The sequence below is a fragment of the Gekko japonicus genome, unplaced genomic scaffold, assembly GCF_001447785.1.
Source record: "Gekko japonicus isolate JY-2015 unplaced genomic scaffold, Gekko_japonicus_V1.1 scaffold2661, whole genome shotgun sequence".
Lineage (NCBI taxonomy): Eukaryota > Metazoa > Chordata > Lepidosauria > Squamata > Gekkonidae > Gekko > Gekko japonicus.
Genome location: NW_015167136.1, coordinates 21,056 through 45,641, shown reverse-complemented (window position 1 = coordinate 45,641; position 24,586 = coordinate 21,056). Strand labels below are relative to the sequence as shown.

Here is a 24,586-nt window from a genome sequence, read left to right as displayed (position 1 = left end):
CAGCCTCTTCTGCCGAGTACGTAAACCTCTCATCAGTACGCGACATCCCTACAGTAGTAGAAAATCCAAGAACCGAGGGGTCACAGTGTTAGGAAGGTGTGCAAAAGTATAAGCCCTGTGTATAAAAATTATGCACAAAAAAGCACAAAATCGATTTACCTTGAACATACGTCTATTATACACAGTGCTATATACTTTTGCATAGCCTCCGGGTGAGGCCCGGAGATCTCCCAGAATGACCTCCAGATTACAGAGGTCCCTCTCCTTACTTTGGAGGGTGGGACTCTATGGAGCTAGACCTCCCACCACAAACCCTGCCCCTCCTGAGGCTCCACCCACAGAATCTCCAGGAATCTCCCAGCCCTCACTTGACTATCCTACCTGGAAGCCTCGTTTCACATGCAAGGCTCGTTATTTGTACGATTAGAAGAAGAGATTGGATTTATACCCCGCCCTTCGCTACCCAAAGGAGTCTCAGAGTGTCTTATAATCCTTTCCCCTCCTCACAAGAGACACCCTGTGAGGCAGGTGGGGCTGAGAGAGCTCTTTTGAGAATTGCCCTTGAGAGGACAGCTCTGAGAGAACTTGTGACTGACCCAAGGTCACACCAGCAGCTGCATGTGGAGGAGGAGTGGGGAATCAATCCCCGTTCTCCCAGATTAGAGTCTGCGCTCCTAACCATGACACCAAGCTGGGTCTCTTTACACTTTGAAGATCTGCGATGTGTCATTGCAGTGGTCTCAAGATCTCCCCACACCCCATAATTTGTAACTTGGTAGTGTTCCCCTTTGCTGTTGTACTCTTCACCTGCCTCAGCATTTCACCCCGGTGACTTCCGCGTTTCTTAGTGCTGATCTGTAGTTGCAGAAAGCTTTGGTGTTTTTTAAAGGGAGTGGCGCTCCCTTTGGAGGGTCCAAGCTTCATCCCCGGCTCTTCTCCTTGCAGCGCATGGATCTGGACCGCAGGCGAGAAGAAGCCCGCAATCCGAAGCGGAAGCCCCGCCTGATGGAGGAGGACGAGTTGCCCTCTTGGATCATCAAAGACGACGCCGAAGTGGAGAGGCTCACGTGCGAGGAGGAGGAGGAGAAAATGTTTGGGCGAGGCTCCAGACACCGAAAGGAAGTGGACTATAGCGACTCGCTGACCGAGAAGCAGTGGCTCAAGGTATACATGGTACAGCATCGTTCTCCAATGATTTTCTAAAATTTTTATTTCTTCCTGTGTCTGTGTCGTCTGTGTGCTTGAATGCAGGAAAATACCCAAGGTCAGAAGCTTTGCTGGTCAACAGACATTGACCTAGCAAGCATTCGGTCTGATGCTACCTTAAACACTTCACCAGAGCTAAAACACTTCAATTAAACGGCTAACTTAGATTGCCCTTTTCTACATTTAAAATGGGTTGAGCTTTCACAAAGTGGACGTTCACTCTGCCAGACAAAACTTCTGTTGGGTATTAGTAAATGTGACTGTGTCGTGCTATATTACTAAATTCAGTTGATCTCCTTGACAGATATCAAACATTTTCAGATGCAGAGAGCCAGTTTGGTGTCGTGGTTAAGTGCGCAGACTCTAATCTGGGAGAACCGGGTTTGATTCCCCACTCCTCCACTTGCCCCTGTTGGATGACCTTGGGCAAGCCATAGTTCTGGCACAGCTGTCCTTGAAAAAGAGCAGTTTCTGTCAGAGCTCTCTCAGCCCCACCTGCCTCACAGGGTGTCTGTTGTGGGGAGGGGAAGGGAAAGGAGTTTGTAAACTGGTCTGAGACTCCCTTGGGTAGTGAAGGGCGGGGTATAAATCCAATCTCTTCTTCCTCAGAGGGTGTCTGCTGTGGGGAGGGGGGAGGGAAAGGGGTTTGTCAGCCGCACTGAGACTCCTTTGGGTAGTGAAGGGCAGGGTATAAATCCAATCTCCTCCTCTTCTTCTTCTTCCTCCTCCTTCTTCTTCTTCCTCCTCTTCTTCCTCCTCCTCTTCTTCTTCCTCTTCTTCCTCTTCTTCCTCTTCTTCTTCCTCTTCTTCCTCTTCCTCTTCTTCCTCTTCCTCTTCTTCCTCTTCCTCTTCCTCTTCTTCTTCTTGCTGTGCCACTGAGTATGAGTATACCCACTACTTGTCTGTCCCAACAAACATTTTCATCTGCTTGTTGCCCAGCAGCGGTCCAGATAATAGGAGTGCTCCCCCCCCCCCCCCGTAGGAGACAGATTTGAGGGGAGGGGCTGGGCTTGAGCTAGGGAGCCCCACCCTTCCTCCTCAGTAGAAAATGGCATGCAGGACTAGTTAGCTGTGGTCTTTCACCTTGCCAAAACGACGTGCCTTTCCTCTATAGCAGCAGCCGGGCTGCTGTGTCTGGATCTTTTGGGCTGGAGGAAAGAGGGCGACGCGTTGAGCTCAAGGAGCAGCGGAGGAGCCGTGACTCTGTTTCAGGTCAGCCTTTTGGAGGTTGTGCCGAAGACTCAGAACGGGGAGGCCAGGAGCTGGCGATCTTGCTGTGCCGCCGGGTCCCCCCACTCCCGTTCCGTTTCCAGAGGGCACCTCTGTCCTCCTCATCACTGGCCGAGATGAGTCTGTGCCACTCAGAGCAGCCTTTGTTCCTGCTGCCTGAAGAATAGGGAGCTTTATGTGTTCCTCTCTGGACTGGCTGCCTGCTTGAGGGGAGGCACCGAGGCCTCTGGGCCACGGGGGAACGGGAAGGTGGCTGTGCCCTTACCCAAGAGGTCCGTGGGCGCAGCTACCAAGGTAGCGTCTGCTTCCGTCTCTGCCATTAAGGGTTGTTCTGCTTTCCATAAAGGACGTCAGAGTTGTCAGAGAGTGCTGTCGCTTCCATAAGAACATAAGAGAGAAGCCAGTGTCAGATCAGGCCAGTGGCCCACCCAATCCAACCCTCTGTGTCACACAGTGGCCAGAAATACCAGGTGCCATCAAGAGGTCCAGCAGTGGGTCCAGGACACCAGGAGCCCCCTCCACTTCTCCCCCACCCCAAGCACCAAGAAGACAGAGCATCACTTGCCCCAGTCCAAGAGTTCCTATCTATACCTTGTGGCTCATAGCCACCGATGGACCTCTTCTCCAGATGCTTATCCAATTCCCTCTTGAAGCCGTCCGTGCTTGTAGCCGTCACCACCTCCTGTGGCAGTGAATTCCACGTGTTAACAGCACCAATCGATCCAGCGCGTGCGCACTAGACCCATTGGTGTGGAGCACAGAGACCACGTCGAAGATCGACTTCCTTTTATCCGTTCTAACCCGACCGCTCAGCAATTTCATCGAGTGCCCGCGAGTTCTTGTCTGGTGAGAAAGGGAGAAAAGTCCTTCTTTCTCGACCTGCTCCATCCCACGCGTAATCTTATAAACCTCGGTCTCGTCACCCCCTCAGCCGTCGTTTCTCCAAGCTAAAGAGCTCCAAGTGCCTTTATCCTTTTTTCATCCAAAACATTTTTGGGCCAGCTTCGCGTGGTGGTCTGTAAAGCGCCGTCTGTTTGCAACCAACTTATGGGAGACCCTATATAGAGTTTTCAAGGCGAGAGAGGAACGGAGTCGCTTTGCCCATTCCCTGCCTCTGCACGGTGACCCTGGACTTCCTGGGTGGTCTCCCCTCCAAGGACCAATTAGAGCCCACCCTGCTTGGCTTCCGAGATCCGACGGGGATCAGGCTGGCCTGGGCCATCCCGGTCAGGTGCCAGCCTCAGACGGTCCTCCCAGGAGCGAAGCTTCAGATACAGCCGAAGACCTACCGCGGTTCAGGCGGGGTGTCAGGAGACAGCTTCTTCCTGCTCCGTGCCCCGTCCTCCGAGACGTTTCCCGTCGACTGTGGAAAAAAGGGGGGTGGGATGGTGCCGATTTTAAATGGCACCTCCGTACCACCGCGTCTCCGCTCCTTCGCGCTCCCTAGGTCCGGGGAGCAGGCCCTCCGCCCAAAGAGCGGGTAAGGCTGGCGCAAGAGCGTCCTAGAGGGACCGCCGAGGCTCTCTCGCCCACTGGAACCCTCTCTAAGGCCGCCGGAATTCGCTCCTAAAAAGCGCAGCGGCTTCCTTCTCTTCTTCCTTCTTCTGTCTTCGCTTTCTTGCTAGCTGCGCTATGCAGCGCAGCTGGAGCACGTCCTGCTAAAGGCAGGGCCGGCAAGAAACTGGGCAGCCTCCAAGGAGATAAGCCCCTCCCCGCCTGGATCAAAGCTGGAGCCGACCCTGAGGAGGGAGGAGGAGCTTATATCCCAGACGTGAGGAATGTCCCACTTCAGAAACACCGAGAAAGGAAGATTCACGGTAAGTGAAAGAAACCTTCCGTTCTTGGGGAACCAAGTGAAGGAAGAAACTGGGGGTCTAGAAGAGCAAGGGAGGAAATTGCCTTTGCCTGTTGGTTCCACTGCTAAAGCTCACATCCGTTCAATATCCCAGAAATGTTTCAGACTTTCTGAGGAAACTGCCCTGGTTCTGAAGAAGAGTGGCGACTCTCAGAGAACTCACCCACAACAGATGACTGCTTTCTCGAGATACTGTGCTGTCCATCTCTGTATACCGCAGAAATGTGTTCATCTGTGTGTCGGTTCCTCGGAGAGGGGCCATCCTGTCAAAACCCTTGCCTGAGGTGTCAAGAAGTAGATGCTACTGGGTTACGTGGACCATTGGTTTAAGTCGGCGTGACGCACAGCTGTGGCCGTGGTGTAGAGACGCGTGCAGAGGACTCTCTTGCAACTCAGTCTCCAGTACCAATCGGCAGTGCCTGTGTTTCCCAGGAAGAGGCTGTGATTCAGTGCAGCGTGAGCTTTCATTAAATCATAGAGTTGGAAGGGACCTCCGGGATCATCTAGTCCAACCCCCTGCACAGTGCAGGAAGTTCACAAATACCTCCCCGCACACACACCTCCCCCCAGTGACTCCTGCTCCATGCCCAGAAGATGGCAAAAAAAAACCCCTCCAGGATCCCTGGCCAAACTGGCCTGGAGAAAAATTGCTTCCTGGGCGTGCAAGAAAGGGCCACGAGAACTGAGCCCTGAGGCGACCCTTCCTGCCCTCCCTTCTCATGATCTGCTTAAGTTCACAGAACCAGCATTGCTGTCAGATGGCCACCTAGCCTCTGTTTGAAAACCTCCAGAGAAGGAGAGCCCTCCACCTTTCTGTGTTCAGTTCCATCTCTCTGGCATCTCCAGTTAACGAACAGCAAGTGATCCTCAAGCCGGGAAAGACCTCTGTCTGGGACCTTGGAAAATCCTGCCCTTCAGAGCAGTCAGTGGTAAACTAAAGGAAGCCTTGGTCTGACTTTGTGTAGGGTAGCTGCTTATATTTTATAATCCGTGATGGCTGACTTCCCACATTGAGTGCTCCTTCCTGGTTCATCCTTTTACCCCTAAATGTAGTGCCTGCTTCCATGGAGGGAAATGTTCTTTCCATACTGTGCCCTAATCTTAAAGAAAAGGTTTATTAGCAGAGGTGGACAGTCTGCAGGCCATTGAAGTGGCACACCTGGTCATAACTGGTTTATTCAGCAGGTGTTCTGGTATTTTCTGTGTTCTGAGGGGACAGACCCGGGGGGGGGGGGCCGGGTGTCATTTGCTTGGCATGCAGAAGGTCCCAGGTTCAATCCCCAGCATCTCCAGTTAAAAAGGACCAGCATGCAGAAGGTCCCAGGTTCAATCCCCAGCATTTCCAGTTAAAAAGGATCAGGCAGTAGGTGATGAGAAAGACCTCCACCTGAGACCCTGGCTCAATGGGAGAGCCTCTGCTTGGCATGCAGAAGGTCCCAGGTTCAATCCCCAGCATTTCCAGTTAAAAAGGATCAGGCAGTAGGTGATGAGAAAGACCTCCACCTGAGACCCTGGCTCAATGGGAGAGCCTCTGCTTGGCATGCAGAAGGTCCCAGGTTCAATCCCCAGCATCTCCAGTTAAAAAGGACCAGGCAGTAGGTGATGAGGAAGACCTCCCCCTGAGACCCTGGCTCAGTGGGAGAGCCTCTGGCTTGGGCTGCGGAAGGTCCCAGGTTCCAATCCCTGGCGGCATCTCCAGTTAAAAGGACCAGGCAGTAGGAAAGACCTCTGCTTGAGACCCCGGAGAGCAGCTGCCAATCTGAATAGGCAAAACTGACCTTGATGCCCTCCGGGTCCGATATACTGACCAGGCAGCTTCACGTGTGTTCGGATGTGTCCCGTGTCTGTGGATTTGTCTTGGATGTCAGATTCTCGCTCTGTTTTGAGATGTGGTACTCCAGTAACCGGGCCACTTCTCAGCAGCAAATGGAGTAGAGATTTCAGTGCTCCCTGTGAGTTTCCCTCCTGCCTGTTCAATGGGCACTAATCCGGGAGCTGCTCCGTCCACTGGTTGTTTTACCAGAGGACTGAATTTGGACACTCGCAATAGTTCTGCTCAGTCTGAAGACTTCCTGAACCTGGAAGTCTTCAGTCTTGGCTTTGTGCATGAGGAGGGGAGGAGGGCGGGAAAGGGAGTACGTGAACCCAGTGACTCCAGGTCTGTTCGCCTCCTGAGCCAGGGGTGGTTCATTCCAAAATCCACTCAAGTCGATCTGGTGCTGGCCTCAGGAATCAGCAGTCTCCGGCAGAGGCCCCAGCCCCAGAATGCTTAGCGGCCCCCCCTGGAACTCCCACGATGGCTTCTCGCCACTCGAAGGCCTCCCCTGGATTAACTGGAGATGAGCAGGCGGTCTCCCTTCACCAGCAGGACCACGTGAGCAGCTTTGTCTCAGAGTCGGCCGGAGTTCAAACGCAGGGCGTCGGCCAACAGAGCGAGACCTTAGTGCAGAGTTCCTCTAGGCGCCGTTCTGTGATCACAGTCCCACCGCCTGGGCCCTTTCTCCAGCGTTCAAAGCTGCACGAGGATTTATTGAATGTGATGTCTGCAGACCGACGCCAAGCTGTGAATGTCCTGCCGCCGGCTACTTTTTCAGCACGGAAAGACAGAAAGCTTCGAAGGGACATCTGACAGTCCTCGTTGACATTGGCAGCGGCAGTAAGTCCACCACGAGCTCAAACCCAGTCTCATCAAAAGATAAATGGGTTCTATTCGTTCCCTCCAGCTGTACACAGATGTATCCTACAGATCTATCGTTCGGTCCAGAAACCCTTTCGCAGAGCCCGCATTGGAGGGATCTTGGGACTAATTACGACTTGTAAGCTGCCCTCCTCTCCTTGTCCCCCAAAGAAAATACAAAGCAGCAAACTCACTATAATAGCGCTCTGCATCCTCTTTAGTGAACATACATCCTTTTTTAAAATAAAGGACAGTTTTATTATGCATCTTGCTCGAGTCCTCGCCATCCTAGAGAGAAGGGAAAGAACAGTATGTATGGCGTCTGAGATGCTTTGATGGTTAGAACATGATACCCAGGAGCAGAACTGGGGGAAACTGCACAGTATCTTGTCGCCAATGCTGGCGTTAAGAAATCAGAGCACGATACAACTTGGGGGTGCCTAAAACTCTGAAGTTGCCACCTGAGAATCAGAAGTCATGCTTCCAGTCCTGCACCGGGGTTCGTTAGCACGCACTCACACAGGTTGTATGCAGTGTTCCCTCTAAGCTGAGTTAGTGTGAGCTAGCTCACAGTTATTTACCCTCCGGCTCACACATTTTTGCCTTAGCTCAGGAAGGATGGCTCCAGTCCACAGCAAACTAATCTATGCAGTTGCCGAATCACTCGCTCACCACTTTATTGCCAGTAGCTCACAAAGTAGAATTTTTGCTCACAGGACTCCACAGCTTAGAGGGAGCATTGGTTGTATGTGCATTTTCAGCTTGCATCTGCAGACCCCTGGGGGCTTAGGTTAATACCTAGGGGCAATTCACAAAACCAAACAAGGACCCACGGTAATGTTGGTAATACCTAGGGGCAGCAGTCATGTGCCCTGGGCTCTGGTGGGAAGGGGGATTGAGCCTCTGTTTTGTGGGCCCCTAACCATTCTGAGGCCAGATAACCCTTGTCTCTTTTTCTCCCCCTCCCCCCGCCCTTCCTCTGATGATATCACTACTTTTGTAAGCTCTTTATGGTCCTAAGCAGAGAGGTCCTTTCCCCCAAAGGGCCACCTACACCAATGGCACGGTGTGGACAGGCAACAAACAGGATTGATCTAACCCATGTCGGCAGGCCGTTCTCCCTTCATGAACCATAGAACCATAGAATGTTAGAGTTGGAAGGGACCTTTCAGGTCATCTAGTCCAGCCCCCCGCAGTCTGCAGGAGCACAGCCGAAAGAGAGCCCTACAACATACCCGAAAGATGGTCGTCCAGCCTCCACTTGAAAATGTCCAGCGAAGGAGCGTCCACCACCACTTCCCGAGGCAGTCTGTTCCACGGCTCAACCCCTCTTAGAATCATAGAACGTTAGAGTTGGAAGGGACCTTGCAGGTCATCTAGTCCAGCCCCCCGCACTCTGCAGGAGCACAGCCAAAAGAGAGCCCTACAACATACCCGAAAGGTAGTCGTCCAGCCTCCGCTTGAAAACGTCTGGCGAAGGAGCATCCACCACCACCTCCCGAGGCAGTCTGTTCCACGGCTCAACCACTCTTACGGTTAGGAAGTTTCTCCTGGTATTTAGCCGGTAACGACTCCCTTGTAATTCCCACCCGTTAGATCTCGTCTTGCAATCCGGAGCAAGAGAGAATAGATCTGCTCCATCTTCTACATGACAGCCCTTCAGATACTTGGAGACTGCAATCATGTCCCCTCTAAGGCTTCTCTTTCCCAGGCTAAACAGACCCAACTCTTTCAGCCTTTTAGAACCCCCTTCTAGTTTGCCGATAGGGTCAGACTCTCACAGCCTTGGGTTCCTTTGCTCTGTGGGTTGAGTCAGTGAGAGCCTCCAGCCGTGTATGAGTCAAGAAAAAGGAAAGTTGGGCAGTTCTACTTGTGAGTTTCCCCTTCTCCTGTTAGACATGGCCCGCAGTCCACACTCACCTCTGTTCCTTCTCCTGTCGTTTAATCTGAACCGTTAATGTTTGCAGTGGCCACAGATCTCTTTGCAGCTTTGGAAGAATTTGCAGCCGAGCCGGCGGGAAGGGGCGCCCCTACGCCCGGTTCCCCTGCAGAGTCCCTGCCTGCCGGCCCTGTTTAACACAAGAAGGAAGCTCGTAGGTAAGAGAGCCAGCTTTCCTTTCCCGCCCAGAGAGCCGCCACCTTCCGTGTTCCTTAGCCGCTTGAACGGGGGAGTAACGGCCTCGGGGAGCCCCCTCTTCTAGCAGCCAGACTGCGTGGGCTAGTGTGAGTGTTCGTGGTACGTATCCTGCAGTGCGGTCTCTCTGTGCTTGTTGTTCATTTTACCTGGCTGACCGTCCCCCTCTCCCGTCCGTAGGCCATCGAGGAGGGCACCCTGGAGGAGATCGAGGAGGAGGTGCGCCAGAAGAAGTCCTCCCGCAAGCGCAAGCGGGACGTGGACGTCGGCACGTCCACCCCCACCACCAGCACCCGCAGCCGGGACAAAGACGACGACAGCAAGAAGCAGAAGAAGCGGGGCAGGCCGCCCGCCGAGAAGCTCTCGCCAAACCCCCCCAACCTCACCAAGAAAATGAAGAAGATCGTGGACGCGGTGATTAAATATAAGGACAGGTAACGAAGCCAGGGAAGCGTCGTCGTCTGCTGCTGCTGCTGCTGTGTTGTGTTCAAGGCTCCCTCTAAGCAGTGGAGTCTTGTGAGCAAAAACCTTACTTTGTGAGCTCCTGGAATTAGAGTTGTGTGGGCAGTGTTCCCTCCAAGCTGAGTGAGTGTGAGCTAGCTCACAGTGTTTGAGCCTGTGGCTCACACATTTTTGTCTCCGCTCAAGAAGGAGGGCACCAAAGCAAACTGATTTATGCAGCAGCCAAATCGCTCGCTCACAACTTTAATGCCAGTGGCTCACGAGGTAGAAGTTTTGCTCACAAGACTCCACAGCTTAGAGGGAGCATTGGTTGTGAGTGAGCGATTAGGCTGCTGCATAAATCAGTTTGCTCTGGAGCCATCCCTTCCTGAGCGAAGACAAAAATCTGTGAGCCAGAGGCTAAAAAACTGTGAGCTGGCTCACACTCACTCAGCTTAGAGGGAACACTGGTTGTGTCACAGATGTTTGGGGAGATCTGACAACTCTGGACTTAGGGCGAGGATGCATTGGAGGCGGCCCATTTACAAGAGCTGGCCAGTCTTTCGTCCAAGATAAATATGGACAAACACGACCCAATCAGAAAATAAGTGTAAAGACAACAGTCGTGAGAATCTGAGGGATACGCCCAGGATCCATTTAGAAGCTTAGCAGCCTATCTGAGATCAGCATCCTATCTGAATATAGTATTCCTTATGACTTGTTGTCAAGCACTTCATGAATACAGAGAGCTTTTGTACTACTCTAATATCTCCTGAGGAAGATCCATTATTGAAACGTTGTTAAGGATATTTTTTTATAAGTACCCAAAGGTACACTTTTATTAGTTTTTCTTTTATAATCTACAACAAACAAATCTACACACTACAAACACTCTACTACACATAGCATATATACCAAGAGTACAGTTACATTATATGCTTATATCCAATTACTTAATTAATAAAAACGCTCTATCAGACTGTAACGATTTCATGTTTAACTCTGTGTGTGTGTCTTTAAAAGTTTGGATGCATGGCTGTATGATAGTCTAGAGTAGTGGAAACAAGCAAGTGGTGTGATTGGTGAGTGACAGAGAGGGGGAGGGGTTTTGGAAATGATTCTGTGTGGATGAGCAGATATGTCAGTCAAGAGTGTCAGAGATATGACAGTTGATGAAGACAGTTGGGAGTTAGTTAAGTTCTGATTTCTGTGAGAGAAGCAGAAGTTCTGTGTATGAGAGGTGGGAGACCCATCCCTGTGTGGGATGAGTTTAGTTCTGGGGTCTGAAGGAGAGACCTTCTTGTGTGTGTTATGAAAAGTTGAAGTATAAAGAAACAGTAACCATATATGGCCTGAAGGAAACAGTGTTACAAAGTTACCTAAGGAAAAATCCCTGTCAGTAGGGAGCAGACTGTGTGTTATACCTACTTTTACTAGTTACATGGTTCTACCCTCGTATTTATGCTTTCTTTAAATAAATCCTATTTCATTCAAGTATACCAGTTCTGGAAAGAATCCTTCCTCAGACCACATAGTTCCTCGAAAGCTTAAACCCTCGATATACCTACCCAGTGATGAATATTATATTATAAAGGTTTGGAAAGCCTTACATTTCCTGGTGGCAGCCGGATTACCCAGTAGAGAAAAACATAAAGTACACTTTTAAAGGGAAACCAGACCTTCCCAGTAAAAGGGTCGTCACACAGACACTTTCCATTCTTCTGTCTTCTGTGTGCTCAAGTCCATTGTGATTTATTGATGATGTTGTAGTGCTTTAGATTATAATACATAGGAAGTTTTTTCTTTGCAAGTCTTGGTGACGGCTTGATTTGTGGGTCAGACTCTCAGGACTGTTGCCTTTATACTTATTTTCAGTCTTTCGTCCAGCCAAAAATGGGGAGAATCCTTGGATCGGCTTATGCTCCTAACGGAAAAATAAAGAGGGAGAGGCATCCTTTTAAAGATTTCATTTAAAAAAATTAAAAATGAAAATAGCAGGATGAGGAACAAGCTTGGTTAAGTCAGAGCAGAACAGAGTTTGAGTCCACAATCAGGCACCTTTTAAGACCAGCCAAGTCTTTTTCAAAGTGTAAGCTCCCGTGTGCTTTGCACAAGAAAGCTTCTACCCAGAATTTAAACTTTGTTGGTCTTAGAGGTGCCCGGCTGGACTCGAACTTTGCTCTGCTGCTTTGGACCGACACAGCGACCCCACCTGAGTTTAAGTCGGAGCAGTCTCTTTGGCATCATTTCGGGCTGTCTTGTCTTTTTTTCTAGGACCAAACAACAAGGAGGTACACAGTCTGAAAACCACACCCAACCAAAAAAACATGTACAAATCTAAAATGAATGTAATATATAATTTATAACGTATAAAGGCGAAGAACAAATACGACTACTACAAGTCTGTCTGTCTCAGACTTGTAGTAGTAGTATTTGTTCTTCGCCTTTATACTTTATAAATTATATATTACAGACAGATCTTGGTAGATGTCCTAATTTTAGAGCCCCAGATTCTGTCAAATATCGCTTGCAACCCATGTCCTATTTATCACAGCTTGATACTCATAAGTTTAGGGAAACCTTCACATTAGCCAGATGTGAGGCTTTCCCCTCCGCGATGCTTGAGGGCAGATTCAAAAGGATCCCCACTGAATATAGACTTTGTCGATGCGGCTCAGGAGAGACAGAAACTATTGAGCACATGATGCTCAGATGTAACTGGTATAACAAGATCCGTGACAAATATATTACTCCTCTTATAACAGATATGGTGGGACAATCAGGTGCTGAGCAGTGTAACCGATGTTAATTGATGGGAACCGGACAATTACCGAAACTGTGGCAAAATTTTGGGTAGCATGCTACTGCATCCGAAATACACAATCAAATGTATAATAATAGTTGCCTAATAGTCTCTGTTTTATGTTCTTCTTTTACTTTATTACGCTCAACTGTATTTTTATAGAATTTTGTTTTACTGTCCTAAATTCAGTTATATGAATGTTATGAATGTTATATTTAAAAGCATGTGTGTTCTATGGCTTGTTGCCGTAATAATAAATGACTGACTAACTGACTACTACAAGTCCAAAATATGCTCGATATACGTACATGAAATATAAAGCAGTCACTCCAACTCCCGAGTATTACATTATACATTAACAAGCTGTAAATAGACCTATTGGCGTTCACGAAGGGTACGCTTCATATGATGCTTGTGTAAAGAGTCCGATTCTAGGTGAACCGATGAGCCAATATATCCTCTTCTCGGAACTAAAAAAGAAACATACGAACTCTTCTTCGTAGAGGAAAAAAGTTCACCCAGGCTTAGGTTCTGTAATGCTTCGTGCGTTTGCCAGCTTTGTTCCACATATCACTGCCCCTTTTTCAAAAGAAGAACTATGACTAATAAATCAAAAATTGTACAAGCACATCAATAAGACTGCGATTGAAACACACCTCTATGTTTTACCCCAATTGAGATAACTCACCATAACTTGTTTATCTTCTAAAGTTTCGTGATGTTATTGCAGCCTTTCAGCTGGCGCACAGAAAATTCCGATGATTGTGAAGATGGGGCCATTCCTAATTTTAAAAGCCCTCATTAAACAGCCACAATCCAGGAGGACGTATCCCCCAACTACTTAATAATAAATCATTCAGGTGTGTTTCAAACGTAAACAAACTCATAAAAACCAGCTATAATCAATGTGTTGATTTAAACCACAAGGTGCCACCTTATTAATTAAATTTGTGAATCGTCCTTACTTCCTGTTGTAATAAATGTTTAGAAACATCTACGTCATTGTATTTGTGTCCCTTAAAGAGGTATAATGCAAAAAACCATAAAGCGCCTGGATTTGATGGGCCGGATGGAATTCCCAATAACTCATGACAGCCCCTGGATTTTGGCCACTGTGTTGGACTGGATGGGCCACTGGACTGATCCAACATTGGCTTCTCTTATGTTCTTACGAGTTTGAGTGTTCTTGTGTTCAGAGAGAGTGAAAGAGGCTTCCTTTTTTTTAATCGTCTCCCCTTTTCTTGTCTTGTAGCAGCAGTGGACGGCAGCTGAGCGAAGTCTTCATCCAACTTCCTTCTCGTAAGGAGCTTCCAGAGTACTATGAACTCATTCGCAAGCCGGTGGATTTTAAGAAAATAAAGGTAATTCTTTTCATAGCCGTCGGAAGGTGCTTACGGAGACCTTGCCTTCTTGCCGCTTTGCTGTCCCGATCTTTCCATAATTCAGTCGCGGCCAGCAGTTTCGCAGCTTACTGCTGATCATTTTTGTTTGTCCTCAAGGTAGGCTCCACAGTCCATCCTGTTACATTTGCAGATCACTGAACGAGTCCTCCCAGGCAAGCTGCTTTCTGGCCCCCTGCCCCTCCCAACCACTTGCACTGCCGCGCGATCCTAGAGATCGAGCCCTGCGAGGAAAGGCCGAGGGCCGGGGGAATGTTTAGTTTGGAGAAGAGGAGATTGAGGGGGGACATAATTGCTCCCTTTAAATATCTGAAAGGCTGTCATTTGGAGGAAGGCCAAGGAGCTGTTCCAGTGGGCAGCAGAGGAGAGGACCCAAAGCAACGGGTTTAAATTACATGCAGAAAGGAAAACACTTTAAAAAAAAATAAATCCCCAGGCAGTTTAATGAGACATGGATACCCACAGATAGTGAAGAGTTTCTGCATACTCCAGGTATGCAAACAAACAATCATGCCAGAATTTAAAATTAAGACATGACCTTCTTATTTTATGGCATACTAATGACAGCTAGTTGCCTTCTAAGAGCTACAGAAGGTTGAGGTCAGTTGAGAGTTAAACAAAAGAGGGAAATAGTGGAAAGGAAATGGGCTTGTTCATACTCTTAACATTTGGAGAGTATGAGGCACATATTTTCCAACCTTGTGTTCGTCTGCAAACTCTACTATAGAGCACAGGGAGCCTTTGGTTTTAAAGATCATCTTCCTTGAACTGTGCAAACAGCTTCCTGTTCATTTAGCCCAGGAAACACTTTTTCAGGGTCAGAGTGGTTCAAAGGTGGAACCAGCCGCCTCGGGAGGGGGCGAGCTCCCCTTCATTGGCACCTTCCAAGAAGAGGCTGGACGGATATTTGTCAGAGATGCTCTAGGCTGGTCCTGCACTGGGCAGGGGGTCGGACTAGATGGTCTGTCTGGCCCCTTCCCACTCTATGATTCTGTGATTCTATTCCTGTCCTGGCTCTTTCAGCCTAGAGTAAGACCACGCTGCAGCTTTGGGTTGGGGGCTCGCACCATGCAGGTGCGGAGTAGGTCGGCTCGCCCTCCTTCTCCCTGGGCTCTAAAGGCCAATGGAGGAAGGCTTCGAGCCCTGCTTTGTGGCTTCACTAGAACAAAGGCAAGGGGACACAGATCAACTAGTGCAGTCGTTCTTCTGTCAGAGATATGCAAAGTCTCTCTGCATTACGTCTACCGATACAGGTATTTGTAGGACCAGCATTACATGCAGTTCTTGCTCTAGTACAGGGGTCCTCAACATGGTGCCCACGGGGGCCAGGGTACCTGCCAATACCTTTCTTGGTGCACTTCCATTGTTTTCGGGAAATGGACAGGGCCACGTGGGGTTTTTGCCCAGCAGGGCGTCCAGTAGGCCACTGGAAATCTGTTGAAGAGTTGCTATGAGAGTTATGCATAACCTCCCTCCCTGAGCTTGTGTGGTTGGCTCTGCCTCCTTGGGTAGCCATTTTGTTGTTGGCTCCGCCCCCTGCAGCAGCCATTTTGTGGTTGCGCCCACCAACCTGCTTCAAGATTCCAAAGGTGCTTGCAGGGTCAAAAAAGGTTGGGCACTCCCCGGCCCAACAAGTCCTGCAGACACCAGGCCTCTAGGTTAAAGCTTTGGGAACATAAGGACATCAAAAGAGCCCTGCTGGATCAGACCAGTGAGGGTCCATCTAGTCCGGCATCCTGTCTCACACAGGGGCCAGCCAGTTCCTCTGGAGGTCCAAACAAACAGGGTCAGACCAGTGAAGGTCCCTCTAGTCCAGCATCCCATCTCACACAGTGGCCAACCAGTTCCTCTGGAAGGCCAACAACAGGGCAGAGAGGCCGAGGCCTTCCCCTGATAAGAACACCAGAAGAGCCCTGCTGGGTCAGACCAGTGAGGGTCCATCTAGTCCTGTCTCCTGTCTCACACAGGGGCCAGCCAGTTCCTCTGGAGGGCCAAGGACAGGGCTCAGAGGCTGAGGCCTTCCCCTGATAAGAGCATCAGAAGAGCCCTGCTGGGTCAGACCGGGGAGGATCCACCAAGTCCAGCCTCCCGTCTCACACAGGGGCCAGCCAGTCCCTCTGGAGGGCCAGCAACAGGGCAGAGATGCCGAGGCCTTCCCCCAAGAAGAAGCTCAGAAGAACCCTGCTGGGTCAGACCAGGGAGGGTCCCTCCAGTCCAGCCTCCCGTCTCACACAGGGGCCAGCCAGTCCCTCCGGAGTGCCAGCAACAGGGCAGAGAGGCAGAGGTCCTCGTAAGAACCTCAGAAGAGCCCTGCTGGATCAGACCAGTGAGGGTCCATCAGTCCAGTATCCCGTCTCACACGGGCCAGCCAGTCCCTCCGGAGTGCCAGCAACAGGGCAGAGAGGCAGAGGTCCTCGTAAGAACCTCAGAAGAGCCCTGCTGGGTCAGGCCAGGGAGGGTCCCTCCAGTCCAGCCTCCCGTCTCACACAGGGGCCAGCCAGTTCCTCTGGAGGTCCAACAACAGGGCAGAGAGGCCAAGGCCTTCCCCGGATAAGAGCATCAGAAGAGCCCTGCTGGATCAGACCAGTGAGGGTCCATCTAGTCCAGTCTCCTGTCTCACACAGGAGCCAGCCAGTTCCTCTGGAGGGCCAAGGAGGCTGAGGCCTTCCCCTGATGTTGACTCCTGGCTCTGGGATTCAGAGGACTCATGCCCCTGAATGTGGTGGTTCCTTCCCCTCAGTCACCATGGCTAGTAGCCACTGATAGACCTATCCTCCAATACACTGGATTCATGGTAGATTTTAACGCCCTGCGCCCTGATGGTTGAAGCCAGCTCCAGTTTTCCGGTGCAGTGACCCTTCTCTCGCTCTTTAGCGGCTAATCCAGCACTTTCCAGTGCTTGGTTGGACTGGGAAGTGTGAACATTCCTGATGGCGAACCACCCTGTCACAGGAAATTTCTGGTGGCACATTGAATCCCATGACTCCCTACTGTCTTGCGGGGGGTTCCCCCCCCCCCCCCCGAGATTCATGCAGTAGACCGGGGATCCTCTAAAGGAGCAGGCTCATAGCATTCGGGTGGACCAGCATTGGCTCTCCTTGCCTTTACGGTGCATGCCCTGGTAACATCTAAGTGAGGTCACCGCAGTGTGATTTTTGTGGGGCTGCCCTTGGAGACTGTCCGGAAGCTTCAATGGGTACAGAATGCTGTGGCCAGAGTGCCGACTGGCGTGAGTCCTAGAGACCATAGCTCTCCAGTCGTGCTCCCTCTGCACTGGCTCCCAGTTGACTCCTGGGCCCAATCCAAGGTGCTAGTATGGACCTCTATAGCCCTATATGGATTGGAGCCAGCATACCCAAAGGACCGCCTGCTCCCTGATGAACCCGCGCATTCACTCTGGTCCTCTCCGGAGGCCCCGTTTTGGGTGCCTCTGCCATCGGAGGCTAGACAGGTAACCCTCCAAGGCAGAGCCTTCTCAATCGTGGCACCAGGGCTATGGAACTCCCTTTCTATTGCTGCCTTCCGTGAAGACTTTTTTGGTTCTGTTTTTGTTTCAGTGAACCATCGAATCGCAGTGTTGGGAGGGGCCCTACAGGACATCTAGTCCCAACCCCCTGCTCAGTTCAGGATCAGCCTAGAGCATCCCTGACAAGGGTTTGTCCAGCCGCTGCGTCAAGGCTGCCAGGGAGGGGTTGTTTGCCACCTCCCTAGGCAGCTGAGTCCACTGTGGCACAACTCTCAACCAACGCTCCCTCTAAGCTGTGGTGTCTTGTGAGCAAAAGTTCTGCTTTGTGAGCTACCGGCATTAAAGTTGTGAGCCAGCAATTTGGCTGCTGCATAAATTAGCTTGCTCTGGAGCCCTCCTTCCTGAGCTAAGATAAAAAAGTGTCAGCTGGAGGCTAAAAAACTGTGAGTTAGCTCACACTAACTCAGCTTAGAGGGAACACTGCTCTCAACTGTAAAACAGTTTCTTCTTAATATCCAGCCAGTACCTTCCCGCCCTTCATTTATGATGGTGGGTCCTCTCCTCTGCTGCCAACGGGAACAGCTCCCTGCCCTCCTCTAAGTGACAGCCCTTCAAAGACTTCAAGAGAGCTATACTGTCCCCCCTCCACCTCCTCTTCACCAGACTGAACAAGTTCCTCAGCCTTTCCTCACAGGGCTTCTTGGTCTCCAGGCCCCCCCGATCATCCTCGTCGCTCTTCGCATACCCCAGTAATTGTTATTGGCCTCTTCCTTGGTTGCTGGTGTTAATGTGTGTTTCTGTGCTCTTATTGGAAATACACGCACGCCTTATTTTAAATGCTTTTAGTGTTGGAATATTTTTAATGTTTGATGCTTGCTGCCTTGGGGACGCTATTTGGTTAGAAAGGCAGCAGAGAAATGTTTTAAATAAATACATATCCGTTAGTAAAGGTAAAGGTTCCCTTGCTCGAAAGCCAATCGAGTCTGACTCTAGGGTTCCGGTGCTCATCTCCGTTTCCAAGCCGAAGAGCCAGCGCTGTCCGAAGACGTTTCCGTAGTCATGTGGCCGGCGTGACGAAACACCAAGGCGCACGGAACGCTGTTACCTTCCCACGGAAGTGGTACCTATTTATCTACTTGCAATTTCTTGCTTTCGAACTGCTAGGTTGGCAGGAAAATATCCGTTACAGTATACCAAAAATGGAGCTGTGGTTCTAAATCTAAAACTCTTTCAAAGAGAGCAGGGTCAGATTTCCATACTATATTGGGCACATAAGTAGTCAGCCACCGGCGATGCAGGACAATTGCCCGTAGGCAGCCAGGCAGCGGAAGTATTTGTCGGCTGGCAAGCATCTGCCGCTTCCGCTCACACTATCAACGTGCCACAGATGACTAGCGCGGGTGTATGTGGGTGGGTGGCGTGACAGAAATAGTTGTGGGCCAGAAACCTCGCATCGTCTGATTCTCAAGGTCTGCCTCCCCCCCAGGAAGCCTCCGCACGGGGGCTCGATTTTACGGGGGTGAAGGCAGGCCAGAGTAGGCCACGCGCGGCTTGTTCCTGTATTGCCCCTTCTTTTCACAGTTCCCTTTTCGTGGAATCCTGTCTATAAGAGGGTTCCTCAGTCATAAGTGTCAGGCTCTGTCTGTGGCCCGGGAGCTGACCTGCCCATGGCCGTGGCGTCTGGCTACCCACCAGGGCGGACGGTCCTGGGAGTTGGAGGGAGTCCGTTCAGGAGGAGTTTGCCGTGGGGCCTCAGATAGGCAGGGGACGGGGTTAACGTCACCCCTTAAGTCCCTCCGCCGGCGTGCGCAGGACGCCTCTCGTTCTCCCTCTCTCTCTCTTGCGTTCCGTTTCTCCCAGCTCAGTTCTGTTGCACGTTTCTCCTCCCCGGCCCCTCTGCCTCTCTCTCCTTTTATTCCCTCTTCCCCAATCCCAGCACCGCCTATGTTCCCTGCTCCCTCTACTCCCAGTCTGGCCCTGCCCCCGGTGATAACTCCGGACGCCGTCTGGGCGTTCCAGGCGTGGTCGCAAGTGTGCTGGCGGCGGTCCTGGCGGCCCAGGGGCTGCGCTGCTGGTGCCGCCACCTGGGATCCTCGCCGTGTCCACCCTCTGCGACGTCCGCACCACTGCACGCTGGGGCAAGGTTCCGCGGTGCAGGCACCAGGGGCTGTGCTCTGCCGACGCTATTGCAACCCTCTGGGTTGCCAAAGGTTGGCTCCCCCAGGGCTACCCGCGCTGAGGAGCCAGGCCGCAGCTCCACTGGTTGCCATGGCATCGTGGTTGCTCCGCTCCTCTGCTGGTTCCTGGGTGAGTCGGGCGGTTGGGGCGTCTCTGGGGGGGTGGGGTCACCAGGCAGTAAGCAGTTGAGATTTTCCACCTCGGTCTCGTTTGCCAAACTGTGGCGCAATGTCTTCCATCGGGGTGCGGGTAGCCGGGATCGGATGAGACCCAAGCTGGGCATCTAGAAAGGTTGTCATCCGCTGACTGCACAGAGCGGAATCTGATTCTTCCCCTCTCCCCGGATCCGGAACCACAAGTACCGCAGCCTGAACGACCTCGAGAAGGACGTCATGCTCCTGTGTCAGAACGCACAAACGTTCAACCTCGAGGGCTCCTTGGTAAGAGGCCTCCCCCACCACCTTGGCAGGACCAGTACTCTCGCTCAGGGCCGCTTGCCTTTCCTCCCGCAGACGTCCCTCCGTCCCTCCTCCGGGTTCTTCCGCCTGGCCACCTGCTCTGAATTTCCGAGGGCCGGGTGGCTTCAGCCCGGAAACCGAGATTCCCAGGGGGTTCAGCTGTCCCTCCTTCACTGGGCCTGGGCGGGGTCGTCAGGGCAGGCTCCGGCCTCGCATGGGACTCCTTGCAGTAGAGATTTCTTGGGGTCACCAGCAGTGTTCCCTCTAAGCTGAGTGAGTGTGAGCCAGCTCACAGTTTTTTAGCCTCTGGTTCACACACGGAGGGCTCCAGAGCAAACTAATTTAGGCAGCAGCCAAGTCGCTCACTCCCAACTTTAATATAAGTAGCTCACAAAGTAGAATTTTTGCTCACAGGGCTCCATAACTTAGGAGGAACATTGGTCACCAAGAATGTCCGAGAATTGTCTGGAGACCATGAAGTTCACCACTGTGCACGGTCCACAAGGGGAAACGCTAAATTTTTACGTAGTCCGTAGCAATGGCTCCCTGGAGGGCCTGGCACGATGTGGTCCATGGGGTCGCAAAGAGTTGGACTCCACTGTGTGACTGAGCAACAACAACAAAGCAATGTTCCCTCTAAGCCGTGGAGTCCTGTGAGCAAAAATCCTACTTTGTGAGCTCCTGGCATTAAAGTTATGAGCGAGCAATTTGGCTGCTGCATCAATTCGTTTGCTCTGGAGCCATCCCTTTCTGAGCGAAGACAAACACGTGTGAGCCGGAGGCTAAGACACTGTGAGCTAGCTCACACTAACTCAGCTTAGAGGGAACACTGGTCAGTAGTTTGTGCTTGTCCGGTGGTCTGCCACCAAGAGGCTATTTGAAATCGTCTGTTGTATTTGTCATTCATGCCGAATAGCTGGCCTATGGGTGTGATGTCTGCAATATTCCCATGTTGATGAGTTTTGAACGTTCCAAAGTACTTTCTGTATAAATACCACTAACAGAGACAGTGGGGTGTCGTGGATAAAGTGTCGGACTAGGGTCTGGGAGAAGACCCGGGTTCAAATCCCCCCTCTGCTCTGGAGGCTTGCCAGGTGACCTTGGGCCAGGCACACTCTCCTCTGGACATACGGCAGAGGGTCACTGGTGGAGGAGGGGGAGCTCTACATTTTCCCACCTTGTGGAGTGTGTTAGACTGCATGGCCCTCGTGATCCCTTCCCGCTCTCTGTTACCTCAGCCTGACCTGCCTCACAGGGCTGTTGTGGTGAGGACACACTGGAGGAGAGGGGAATGCCATAAGCCATTTGGGGTCCTCCTCGAGGAGAAAGGCCAGGTAGAAATGAGGTGGAATAAATCAATGTTATAATTAATCCTGGATGGGTATCTCCCTCGAGGAAGTCAGAGGCGCCCAAGCGGAGTGGGCGAAGCTGAGGGAAAACGCGTGCCTTCAGCCGTGGGGCTCTGCACCGGAGTGTGACTCAAGCCTCTTTCCGTTTGTGGTTCCCTGCAGATTTACGAGGACTCCATCGTGTTGCAATCCGTCTTCACCAGCGTGAGGCAGAAGATTGAGAAAGAGGAAGACAGCGAAGGGGAGGAGAGCGAAGAGGAGGAGGAAGGGGAAGAAGAAGGATCGGAATCGGAGTGTGAGTCACCCCGCCTTCTGCCTGCCTATCCCCTCCTCAGCTTTTCATGTGGAGCAAGTGTCTGTGTGTGTGTGTGGGGGGGGGTGCCCCAGCAAAATGAGTGCTGACCTTTGAGGAAAGGTCTGAAAGAAAGAACCAAGCTTGTGTTAGAGGCCTTGCGTCCTGCCTGGAATGGGGGCAGACCTCTAGGGCAGGTGGGGAAAGGAAAATCAAGAAAAGGGCATTCAGGGTGGAGAGGTGGAGCTTTATTTTGGTTCCTCAGAGTTGGGCAAGTAGATAAGAACCGAAGAGGAGCCAATGTTGGATCAGGCCAGTGGCCCCTCCAGTCCAACACTCTGTGTCACACAGGAGCCAGAAATACCAGGTGCCCTCAGGAGGTCTAGCAGTGGGGCCAGGACACTAGGAGCCCTCCCACTGTTGCCCCCCTTAGCACAAATAATACAGAGCATCCCTTGCCCCAGACCGAGAGTTCCCATCTATTCCTTCGGGCGCATAGCCAATGATGGACCTCTGCTCCATATGCTTATCCAATTCCCTCTTATAAGAACCTAAGAGAAGCCAGTGTTGGATCAGGCCAATGGCCCATCCAGTCCAGCACTCTGTGTCACACAGGAGCCAGAAATACCAGGTGCCCTCAGGAGGTCTAGCAGTGGGGCCAGGACACTAGGAGCCCTCCCACTGTTGCCCCCCTTAGCACAAATAATACAGAGCATCCCTTGCCCCAGACCGAGAGTTCCTACCTATGCCTTGGGGCTCATAGCCACTGAGGGACCGGTCTGCTCCAGATGTTCACCCAGTTCCCTCTTGAGGCCATCCCTGCTTGTGGCTGCCGCCCCCTCCCGGGGCCGTGATGCTGTATGGCAAGGGGGCCCTTGGATGATGCAGAGCAGGGGCCCCTCCCCAGTGTGGTGCCCAAGGGCACCATGGCAACTGCGAACACCTTTCCTGCTTGCCCACCCAGTGTTTTGGGGTTTGTTTATTTATTTATTTATTTACTTACTTACTTATTTTTGGGATTTATATCCCGCCCTACCCGTTGGGCGCCCGCCCAGTGGGAATCCTGATTGGCCGCTGGAGGAACTGATCTGCTGTGCAGATTCAAAGGGTGTTGTTTGGACAGCAGCTGCCACCCCAGTCGTGGTGTTACGACCGCTCACTTCTCTTTCCCAGTATGTTTCTAAAGAACCACTTCCCCTGTCCCCTGCACGCGTGCTCCCTCCGTGCCTCTCTCTTCACCTGCTGGGGTTGCGCCTGGCGTCAGAATCCGAAAGGTGCCCACAGGCTCCAGAAGGTTTGGGGACCAGTGTTCCCTCTAAGATGAGTGAGTGTGAGCTAGCTCACAGTTTTTTAGCTTCCAGCTCACACCTTTTTGTCCTAGCTCAGACAGGATGGCTCCAGAGCAAACTAACTTCTGCCACGGCCAAATTGCTTGCTCACAACTTTAATGCCGGTAGCTCACAAAGTAGAACTTTTGCTCACAAGACTCTACAGCAGGGGGATCGAACTCATTGGTTATGAGGGCCGGATCGGACATAAATGAGACCTTGTTGGGCTGGGCCATGTGTGTCATAAAATGTAATGCCAGGTAGCGGAGATATAGACTTTATAAAGGACACCAGCACAAAGAGGGGTTTTTTACTTAAAAGAAAAACGTGCTTCAAACATTAGCACTCTTGCAGTATTTTGTTTATTTAACAGTGTCGGATAACTGACACCTCTTGCTCTGAATTAATTGCATCAAAATGTCTGTGCTGTTGCAACCCTGAGGATGCTGTTCAGGTGTGTATCTGTAAGCTGCAATCCTACAATGATGCAGCAGCAACAGAACTGGGAGTAGAAGCAGAAGACAGCCAGTTCCACTGCGGGCCTGATAGAAGCCCTCTGGGGGCCTGATCTGGCCCCCGGGCCGCATATTTGGCACCCCTGCTCTACAGCTTAGAGGGAGCATTGTTGGGGACCCCGAGTGTAGAGCAAGCCTCTGGCAAACATCCACGAGGGTGGGAGGCGAAAGCTCCAATCCTGCTCCACCGGGCGTATCCGGGGGAGGAGAGAGAGGCCGCCTCCAGCCCAGACACTCACATCCCGTCTTCCCCTTTCTCCTCCAGCTCGTTCCGTGAAGGTGAAGATTAAACTGGGCCGGAAGGAGAAAGCACAGGACCGGATGAAAGGCCGGAGGCGCACCAGCCGCGGTTCCCGGGCCAAGCCTGTCGTCAGCGACGACGACAGCGAAGAGGAGCAAGAGGAGGTGACCGCCGGCTGCGTTTCATTCCCCGAACGGGTGGGGCAGGTTCCAGCCCGGGCCAAGGCCTGGAGAGTCTTGGGGACCCCGTTGGGAGCAGAGGAGGCCTGCTCAGAAGCGGAGGGAGGGGCCGCGGGGTGGGGCCCCTGGCATCCATCCATCTGCCGATCCCTGCAGCTGAGGAGACTGCAGACCGCCCCCCCCCTTCTCCGCACGGGCTGCCTCACAGGAAGACTGTGAGGATAAAACGGGAGGGGGGGGCGGATCCTGCATGCTGCCCTGAGCTCTTCCGGGAAAAGGCCGATTCAGATCCAGTGTTCCCTCTAAGCTGAGTCAGTGTGAGCTAGCTCACAGTTTTTTAGCCTCCGGCTCACACATTTTTGCCTTCGCTCGGGAAAGGAGGGCTCCAGAGGAAACTGATTTATGCAGGAGCCCAATCGCTTGCTCACAACTTTAATGCCAGGAGCTCACAAAGTAGAATTTTTGCTCACAAGACTCCACAGCTTAGAGGGAGCATTGTTTAGCACCTTGGAAACCAGCAAGTCTTTGGGGGGTGGGGATGAGCTTCTGAGCGTCAAAGTTCCCTTTGTCAGATGGGACTCGGAGCAGAGATCTCGGAGGTCTCTGTCTCCCGGTCCAAAGGTTGGGGAGGGCGTTGTAAAGACAGGCGCTGAAGGTGGTTCTGGACTGGATCCCAGGTCTCCGCCTGCAGACCAGCACGACTCTCCCCCTCTGAAGCCCTCTTCACGGAAGCCTCTTTTTCCTTCTCAGGATCGCTCAGGAAGCGGCACAGAAGACGACTAAGCGACATTCCCGGCGTGCAGGACCCCCACCCCGGCGTCTCGGTCCTGCGCT

The 24,586-nt window shown here is 51.8% G+C and overlaps 1 protein-coding gene across 1 annotated transcript in view; it reads left to right on the top strand.

Annotated features, from left to right (window-relative positions):
- Positions 1-24,579, top strand: part of SMARCA4 (SWI/SNF related, matrix associated, actin dependent regulator of chromatin, subfamily a, member 4) — a 110,793-nt gene extending 86,214 nt beyond the window's left edge. The window contains exons 30-36 of the mRNA XM_015413054.1: positions 946-1,173; positions 9,283-9,536; positions 13,599-13,710; positions 19,732-19,830; positions 21,360-21,492; positions 23,598-23,737; positions 24,503-24,579. Of these exons, the coding sequence (XP_015268540.1) occupies positions 946-1,173; positions 9,283-9,536; positions 13,599-13,710; positions 19,732-19,830; positions 21,360-21,492; positions 23,598-23,737; positions 24,503-24,535 (999 nt within the window). The 3' untranslated portion in view covers positions 24,536-24,579. The remainder of the gene's footprint in view (positions 1-945; positions 1,174-9,282; positions 9,537-13,598; positions 13,711-19,731; positions 19,831-21,359; positions 21,493-23,597; positions 23,738-24,502) is intronic.
- The last annotated feature ends 7 nt before the right edge of the window (positions 24,580-24,586 follow it).